The sequence below is a fragment of the Mercurialis annua genome, linkage group LG6, assembly GCF_937616625.2.
Source record: "Mercurialis annua linkage group LG6, ddMerAnnu1.2, whole genome shotgun sequence".
Lineage (NCBI taxonomy): Eukaryota > Viridiplantae > Streptophyta > Magnoliopsida > Malpighiales > Euphorbiaceae > Mercurialis > Mercurialis annua.
This window is the reverse complement of record NC_065575.1, coordinates 45,343,312-45,352,547: the sequence shown is the minus strand read 5'-3', so window position 1 is coordinate 45,352,547 and position 9,236 is coordinate 45,343,312. Positions and strand designations below refer to the sequence as shown.

The 9,236-nt window shown below is 33.9% G+C and overlaps 2 protein-coding genes across 6 annotated transcripts; both read left to right on the top strand.

Moving 5' to 3' along the window:
• Positions 1–782: 782 nt before the first annotated feature.
• On the top strand, positions 783–4,756 carry LOC126687269 (vacuolar protein 8). Of its 4 annotated transcripts, XM_050381763.2 has the most exons (4): positions 784–957; positions 1,294–1,587; positions 1,977–2,034; positions 2,869–4,756. In XM_050381763.2, exon 4 carries the CDS (start codon positions 2,908–2,910, stop codon positions 4,588–4,590), a length of 1,683 nt encoding a protein of 560 aa, XP_050237720.1. In that variant the 5' UTR covers positions 784–957; positions 1,294–1,587; positions 1,977–2,034; positions 2,869–2,907; the 3' UTR covers positions 4,591–4,756. The 4 variants fall into 4 exon arrangements, with proteins under 4 accessions (XP_050237722.1, XP_050237720.1, XP_050237721.1 ...); XM_050381765.2 differs by lacking the exon at positions 1,977–2,034 and having other exon boundaries at positions 783–957; XM_050381764.2 differs by lacking the exons at positions 784–957; positions 1,294–1,587; positions 1,977–2,034 and adding an exon at positions 2,107–2,410.
• A 625-nt stretch (positions 4,757–5,381) lies between these two features.
• LOC126653744 (peroxisomal membrane protein 11C) lies at positions 5,382–7,748 on the top strand. Of its 2 annotated transcripts, none has more exons than XM_050347675.2 (8): positions 5,382–5,537; positions 5,868–6,082; positions 6,370–6,444; positions 6,542–6,616; positions 6,729–6,809; positions 6,993–7,067; positions 7,150–7,323; positions 7,517–7,748. In XM_050347675.2, exons 2-8 carry the CDS (start codon positions 5,891–5,893, stop codon positions 7,550–7,552), a joined length of 708 nt encoding a protein of 235 aa, XP_050203632.1. In that variant the 5' UTR covers positions 5,382–5,537; positions 5,868–5,890; the 3' UTR covers positions 7,553–7,748. The 2 variants fall into 2 exon arrangements, with proteins under 2 accessions (XP_050203632.1, XP_050203634.1); XM_050347677.2 differs by lacking the exon at positions 5,382–5,537 and adding an exon at positions 5,569–5,680.
• Positions 7,749–9,236: the final 1,488 nt, after the last annotated feature.

Below are 9,236 nucleotides of genomic sequence, written 5' to 3'. Positions count from 1 at the left end.
GTTCATTACCAGTCGCAATGAGGATCTCTCCTGGAGCCAGAATGCCGCCTGGAGGCCGCATGAAGCAACTCTATGACAAAAAAATTTCTTTACTATGTCTGCTGCATTTGATTCATTTATTTTGTGCTCTGTTGGTCTCGAAGTTGATATAAATTGATGGGGATTGCCAATTGTAGGTATTTTAACTTGAGATTTAACTTTTCGTCAAAAACAAAAAGAAACACTATGTTTTGATAAAAAAAAAACGAAAAAAACTACAAAATTTGTTGATGTAATTAATTTTAAAATTTAATAAATTGATATATTAAATTTATTTTAAACAAAAACTCTAATTAATTTAATATTAATTATAAAAAAATTGATGTAATTGTAATGAAAATAATTAATATATAAATTGACGATTCGCGTTACGAGCCACGTGCGTAGCACGTAATGCGAAACTAGTTATAGTAAAGGTTTTTTTCTTCAGAAAATAGATAAGAAATTTTCTTTAATTATCCCATTTATTTTAACTAGAATTTACTATCCCATAAAAAAAATCGACTATCTGTACCACACACGTGGCAGAAGATGAACCGTAGATAGACTTCCAAATAAAATCATGCCCCCACTTCACACGTACAAGTTCCATTCAAATTTTATCCAATCTCAACGGTCGAATCTACAGTACCACCCACAATCATAGCCGTAAGATAATCAATAACGTTCGACATTTAAGCGTATCATCTCAGAGGAAATTAAAAAAGAATTAATATAATAAAATAAATCTCAGTTTTCTCTCTCACATTTTTATAGAATCCAAGCAGACAAACACTTCTGACACAATTTTCTTCTAGAGAGAAGAACCCTAGTTTGATTTTTGAATCTGGGATGTGATTGTTTTGTTCACTACATTTTACTGTCTCATATTTTTTAGTTGGGTTTTCAAATTTGAGCTCTTGTTTTTATTATTTTAACGTATTGTTTGGATTAGGGGTTGAGATAGGAAAGGAAGGGAAGGGAATGGTTGTAAAATTTCAACCCCTGTTTGGCAATTTTTTTTTAAAGGTTTTGAGGGGTTGAAAAATATTTCCCAACCCCCCTCAACCCTCATATGTCAACCCCCCATATTGGGGTGTTGGATTATTTTTAACTGTTTTTTTTTTATAAACCCTTCATTTACTTTATTATTTTCCCAAACATGGAAGGGTTATGCACAACCCTTACCTTCCTTTACCGTCCCTTACGGTACTTTACTTTACTTTAAAAACCCGTACTTTACTTTAATGCCTTCTCTCCCAAACAAAGCCTAAGTGTTTTCGACCGTTTGGTGTCTGCTTCTCTATCACCAAACTAAAAAACTTCACCTGGCCATTTATTGTAAGAAAAACAAACACCCTTTTTTATTGGGCTGTTTTTGTTTAGTTTTGAAGATCAAACTGAGGAAATTGACTGAAGTTTGAAGATAAAGTTAATTGTCTGCTGAATCTTCCTTAGAAGCATCTTCGGCTTGCAATTGAGACAGAGGGGGTTTGAACTTGAAGATCAAGCTATGTCTGAGTTGCTTTCTTGATAAAAAGACAAAATTCTGGTTCCTGAGGCTTAAAGGTTTGTTCTTGACGTGGATTTTGCTTCTTTTTTCTTTATGCAATAAATAAAAATGGAGCCTTTTCTTTAAATAAACTAGGTAGCACGGATACGAACCGGCCAAATTGGAAAATTTGGACACGGATATGGACGAAACTGTGTTATTTCAAGTGTTTTTTTATATTTAATGTCTGATACGTCAATTGTCCGAAATATTTCCGAAAGTGTCCGAAACATCAAGTGTCCGGAAGATTTCCGAAATGTCAAGTGTTTGAAATGTTTCCGAGCATTAAGTGTACGAAACTCTTCCAAAATGGGGTTTCGAACAGGATATGTTACTGAATAGAGTATTTGTGCTACCTAGTTAATAACTCATCTTCTTATTCTAATCTCAGTTCAATTTTTACCAGAAACTGAAGATACTGTAAATGGGGAATTTGTGGTTGATGATAGTCAAAGCAATTTGAGGTATTCTTTTTGTTTTGTTTTTTTGCATTTAGTGTGTAGATTTGTCTTGTGATATTAAGTGGGGTTTGGTCCATTGGTTCCATCTTTGATAAATTTTAATACACTCGATATGTATATTATACAACTGTTGATAGAGACTTCTATCGTCTCTTCAAAGGAAAGTCTTTTTCTTCATCTCTCTCTTAAAACCTTATTTATGAGGATAAAATTGGCAATTCAGCTATGATTTTCTGTCTCCCCCAAAAATCTTGACCATTAGGATCATATTACCAAACCCCAGAAGCTAAATCTGATACCATCTTCTTCATAATTGAAGATTAAAGTTGAAAGATTGAGTCTTTTTTCACTTTCTACCATACCCTTTTGCTCAATGGAGGTGATTTTTCATAAGGGTGTTTTTGGAATTTGAAAATTGATTGGTATTAGTTGTCTCTTTAGTTTAAAGTTATTTGGGTTCTTTTTCATGATTTGTTTCACAATTTTTTTAATATTGTTGTTAGTTTGTTTAGAATAAGTCTTTATTAAAAGATTAAATTTTGGTAGGCATTTAATGGTGACTTGAAAAAGCTATGGAAAATGCTGACTTGTGTGGGCATCTTTTGTTGTTTTCAGTGTAACAAGTTTTGTGTGATCATACTAGATTCTTTAAACTATTGATGGTGGCTTTTTTTTGTTTTTGATTTTATTTTGATTTTAATGATATCATAATCTTAATTTATAATAATTTATGTTTTGATGATTGCAACTGCTCCACTGCCTTTTGAATTTTATATGAAAAAATCATTTCTGCTTATCTGTTTATCACTTTGAGAGTTGGTTTTCTCTGTAATTCAGTCGGCGCGGAAGCTTTAGTGGCGAATCTGATCCGTAATCATGGTGGAAGATAGAGGAAAAGGAGTTGTTGAAGATGTTCAATCGGTTGAAGATTGGTTATTACATGGCCAAGAGCTTGTTCCTTGTGCGCTTGATAAAGCTAGAGAGGTTAAGGTGTTTCCTGGCAGGTGGAAGATGATAATTTCAAAGTTGGAGCAGATCCCGTCGCATTTATCGGACTTGTCGAGTCATCCTTGCTTCTCGAAGAATGCTCTTTGCAAAGAGCAGTTGCAGGCTGTGTCGAAGACGCTGAGAGATGCAATTGAATTATCAGATTTGTGTATGGGTGAGAAGTATGAGGGGAAACTCAGGATGCAGAGTGATCTTGATGCTTTATCTGGGAGATTGGATTTAAATTTACGAGATTGCGGTCTTTTGATCAAGACTGGTGTGCTCGGTGAAGCTACGTTACCTTTAGCTGTGGCGGGATCATCAACAGAATCCGAGAATGTAATTCATAGCAATGTGAAGGAATTGCTTGCTCGGCTTCAGATTGGACACTTGGAGGCTAAGCATAAAGCTCTCGACAGCCTTGTTGAAGTCATGAAAGAGGACGAGAAGAATGTTTTAGCTGTTTTGGGACGGAGCAATATCGCTGCTCTAGTTCAGTTGTTAACAGCAACCTCTCCTCGTATTCGGGAGAAAACTGTTACTGTAATCTGCTCCCTTGCAGAATCTGGGAGTTGCGAGAATTGGCTAGTTTCGGAAAGTGTTTTGCCACCTCTGATAAGACTTGTAGAATCCGGTAGCACAGTTGGTAAAGAAAAGGCTACAATCTCTCTCCAGAGATTGTCAATGTCCGCAGATACAGCCAGGGCAATTGTCGGACACGGTGGGGTTAGACCACTGATTGAAATCTGTCGAATTGGTGATTCAGTTTCACAGGCTGCAGCTGCGTGTACGCTGAAGAACATATCAGCTGTTCCCGAGGTTAGACAAACCCTAGCAGAAGAAGGAATTGTTAAAGTCATGATCAATCTTCTCGATTGTGGAATTTTACTCGGATCTAAAGAATACGCAGCAGAATGCTTGCAGAATCTCACTGCAAGCAATGACAGTCTAAAGAGGCTTGTCGTTTCAGAAGGCGGAATACGCAGTTTATTAGTATATCTCGACGGTCCATTACCCCAAGAATCTGCAGTGGGCGCATTACGGAATTTGGTTACTTCGGTCTCTATGGAAATGCTAGTGACTCTCGGGTTCCTCCCCCGCATTGTCCACGTCCTTAAATCCGGATCACTAGGTGCACAACAAGCTGCCGCATCTGCAATTTGTCGAGTATGCAGCTCCACAGACATGAAAAGATCGGTGGGCGAAGCTGGATGCATTCCGCTTCTGATAAAATTACTCGAGGCTAAATCAAACAGTGTTAGAGAGGCTTCAGCACAGGCGATTTCGAGCTTGGTGAGCCTTTCACAGAACTGCAGAGAAGTTAAAAAGAACGATAAAAGTGTGCCAAATCTAGTGCAATTGCTCGATCCGAGTCTGCAAAACACTGCAAAAAAGTACGCAGTTTCGTCCCTTGCATCTCTCTCGTCGAGCAAGAAATGCAAAAAACTTATGATTTCTTATGGAGCTATTGGTTATCTTAAAAAGCTTACTGAAATGGATATTCCCGGGGCCAAGAAGCTGCTTGAACGATTGGAAAAAGGAAAATTAAGAAGTTTATTCAGCAGGAAATAGCGAAAATGTTGCAACAATAATTAATTCTCTGTAAGATAAAGTTTTTATGTTTCATTTTCTGTATGAAACAATGTAGACTATGATCAACCAAGTCAAAAATGTGGTACTATGGGCAATCAGATGTATTATTAATCAATATAACATAATATAAGATTGCTTATGAAAATCTAATTTTCTTTTTATGAGTTCTGCAGCTTCAGATTAATTGTGACCTTTGGCCTTGGACCAAAAATTATCGTCTTTTATCTCGTTTATTCTTATGTTTTTTTTTATTTTTTATGTTTTGGAGATTTGTGTGTAGCTGTCGTGTGTTTTAAATGTTGTAAATCCATGTCGTTAAACCAAAATTTTTTAGTGTTTATTCAAACGCCACTTTATTAAGGTATATTTGATGCGGAACAGGTTTTTAAATTTAAAGATGCTAATGGTGTCGGAAAATTCTCACCGCTTAAATTCGTCATATTTATCTATTTGCTGTTAAAAAAAAGCCAATCTGGATTTCAATTTAATTGGAACATAGAACACGTCTTCAATGACATCTCGTAACAGAAAGATAAGAGCCGTCTAAAACTGTCTTAAATTTTTTTATCTGACAAATAACCATGATTCTGAATCACAACCATTAGATTACATGACCAACGTGAATCAACGGTGACTAAACAGTCAACAATAGAAGCAGTTGCAAACTGGATAAAATAAAATGCAAAAAATTTAAATCATATTTTAAGTTTTGTTTTCTTGTTAAGAAAAAGAGGGAGCCAAACAAGCCCTTATCAGAGTCTATCACAAAAAAAAAAGCTAATACAGACACAAAATTGCTGACGCTGGCCTATCTAAATAATTCTTTTATCTGTTAGTTTTGGTGTTAAAAGGATTTAAAAAATTTAAAAAAATTTAGAAATCTCGATTGTGAATTTCGAGGCAAAATCCATCGGGCACTCAATTCGGTACTATTACACCACTCTTATTTCTCTCTCTTTATATATTAATTTCATTCAATTTCCTAACCATAATCCTCAATTTGATTCGTAATTTCTATTCTCTTCCCGTTGAATTGGAGTGGGTCGTTCTAATTTTTTAGTTTTTCCAAGTAATTTTTTGTTCAGTTTTTCATTTGATTTTGTATGATTAAGTTTTAGGGTTATTTTCTGATTTAATTTTTAATGAATTGAGTTTAAATTTTTGATCTCTGGATGTTAAAATTTGCAGTTTCGGATGTGTTATTGCTGTTAATGTTATTATTGAACTTAATTGGTAACTGTTATTTTGACTTGCAGTTGATTTGAGATACTAATACAGAATGAGTACATTGGATGTTCCGAGAGCAGAACTTGCGTTATTAGTTTTGTATCTTAACAAGGCTGAAGCGCGAGATAAGATATGCAGGGCAATTCAATATGGTTCGAAATTCGTCAGCAATGGACAGCCTGGTACTGCCCAGAATGTCGATAAGTCGACCAGCTTGGCTCGGAAAGTTTTCCGTCTTCTTAAGGTTGGGTTCGATTGTGTGTTTAGAATTATAAATTAATAAGTTCAGTTAAGTTCATTTATCGTACTAGTGAGCTATAGCTAAGCGCTGGACTGCTGCTAGGTAGTTCATTTATCGTGTTCTAAATCATGATTGATGTTGGTGGGTTGTATTCGTGTTTACGTTAGCTCTTTCTTTATGTCTCGAATTGTGAAAAAAAATTACTATTGTGGCTATCATATATTGTATTTAATGTCTTGCAAGTTTACTTTCTAGCATAATTCATGCTTGCTAATCTTTTTGATTTGCAGTTTGTCAATGATCTTCATGCTCTCATTAGCCCAGTTCCTCAAGGAACTCCTCTTCCTCTTGTTTTACTAGGAAAGGTATGGACCAAGTGCTAGTATTTATATTTTTGTTTTTTGTACATGGATATTACAATTTTGTTTTTTGCGACTTATGTCAATTTTCTGCTTCTTTCAGTCAAAAAATGCATTGTTGTCGACGTTCTTATTTCTTGATCAAATAGTTTGGCTTGGTAGAAGCGGCATTTACAAGGTATGCCATGCACGTTCATATCTTCACATTTTGTACGTTGTCATTTTCTTTATTGGACTCTAGGACACTGAGTTTTCGTTTTGTTGTTTCTATTTTCTCTTCTTTTTTTCAGAACAAAGAACGCGCTGAGTTACTTGGCAGGATATCTCTTTTCTGTTGGATGGGATCATCAGTCTGTACCACCTTGGTTGAGGTTTGTAACTTTTTAGTTGCTTGCCTGTGAAGAATGACTCCATGTGGTTATAGATATTCTGCAGTTTTGTATTAAAGTTAATATGAAATACAATTATAGTAGAGAGTTTGAGAAAGAATGAGAAAGGGGTATTTCGCTGGCTATATATACATGCTTTAATGCATTGCGTATTTTTTACATCAGATTGGAGAGCTCGGAAGGCTATCTGCATCGATGAAGAAGCTAGAGAAGGAGCTCAAGGATACCGACAAACATCAAGTTTGTATTCTATGCGATTCACAGACCATTACAGTTGCTTCGTGTATGGTGTTCTATTCTTATTGCTTCTTTTTTCATGCAGAATGAGCAATACCGTGCTAAACTTCAAAAATCAAACGAGAGGTCACTAGCCCTTGTTAAGGCGGGTATGGATATTGTCGTTGCAGTTGGGCTGCTTCAATTGACACCCAAGAAGGTTACTCCTCGTGTTACAGGAGCCTTTGGATTTGTTTCCTCCTTAATCTCGTGCTATCAGGTATAGTTTTAGTCTGTTGTTTGCTCTATTGCTTGCTTTACATGTGCATACCGTTACATGTATCCAAATCTAAAAGTGAAATTGTTTGGATCTAGAAATAAAAAAGCTCCTGCGATTTCATTGCATGATGTTTCCCAAAGATTCTGATTTCGGAAATTTGTTTACTAATGGACTTCTACGTGCTGTTATGCAGTTACTTCCATCGCGACCGAAAGCCAAAACTCTGTGAAGATACAAGTCGGATAATCGCAGTGGAAGTTATGTTAGTTAAATAATCATTTGGTGTAAACTTTCGAGCTGTTCGCCCTATCCTAGGTGACCTTTAAAAAGGTCCTCGCTAATTAACGCCAACGATATAGCAGCCTTTGCTGTCACTGTTCATTATGCTTGTCCGTAATGGTAATAATATATTGATGTTATTCTTATTTGTTGTCAAATTTAAGAAATGGTTACTTGTCTGGACTATAACTATATTATTTGATATCTATAATTTTTAGCGGTAAATTTATGTGAATTACAGATTCTGAGCTTATATTAATAGGGCTGCAGTATCATTTTTCGTTTCCATTAGATTGTTGTATGTCAAACAGGAGTGTCAAATGGTTGGCGGATTTTGTTCGTGTCTAATTATTTTGTTGGTACCATTAGACTCAAACACGAATAAGATTTATTTATTTATCTATATCGATGTAAATATTAAATATTTACATGAACTTATCAACTATTTATTTATCGTGTGAGATACGGCAATAATTAATGTGATATTGATAACAATTTAACTAAAATTAATATATATTTATTGATTGATTATTACATTTATTATTACTTTGTGTCGTTCTATAAGCGGATGGTTCATATTCTTATACAGTGAACCAAGTTCGCGTAAGAATTTCTTCGTTATGAATACGAGTGAAAATTGAAATATGTTATATGTATCATCTATATAATCTGTTTAATCTAGTAAATTGATTATAGATTCAAACACGGTTCTTTTTTCTACATAAATAGAAGCTAATTAGGTTTACGATTTTTAGTCAATTCATCCAAAACCACGGGGATGGACTCGAAACCTGCAACAGTCGGGATCGAAACCAAAAGCTGCAACAACAGTCGGGATCGAAACCACAAGCTGTAGAGATTGAAATAGTAAACATTTGAAAATACAATGGAGAGCTTAGCCACCACCAGGGCTAAGAGAATCCCCAATGAACTCTCTAAAATTGTCAAACTCTTTAAATTAAAAAGTTTGACAATAAATTAGGAGTCTAATGGACTCTCTATTCTTTATATTTAGAGTAGAGAGTGAAAATGACTCTCCATATGTAAAGAGCCATTTTCACTCTCTACTTCATTTTTAAAATAGTAAAATTTTAAATTTTAAAAAATAAGGTAGTTATTTTTACTTTTAAATATTATATTTTTACTTTTAGTCAAAAAACTGAATAAATAAATGAATAAAAAATTAAATAAATAAAAATTATTTTGTTAATATTTAATATTTTATTAATATTTTATATGAAAACAAAATAAAATAAAATTTAATATTAGAGAGGCAATTAATTTAATATTATTATTATTTAATACTTTTATTTTATTATTAATTATTAAAATTATATACAATAAAAAATTGATATTAAAGAGTCCATTGGAGTAAAATTTTAAATATCACTCTTTATTTTTAAGATGTTCTTTATTTTACAAAAGATGCTCTTTATTTTAAAGAATACCATTGGGGATGCTCTAAGCATCCTTACGACAAACATGATTTATTTAGGAAAAATTATTTATTTTAAATTAACAACATATTTTGCCTATAAATTAACTATTAATCATATATATCATTTATATTAATCATATACTCTCTCCATCTCATTTTATTTGTTATTTTTTTTACACGTATTATGAATACGTTA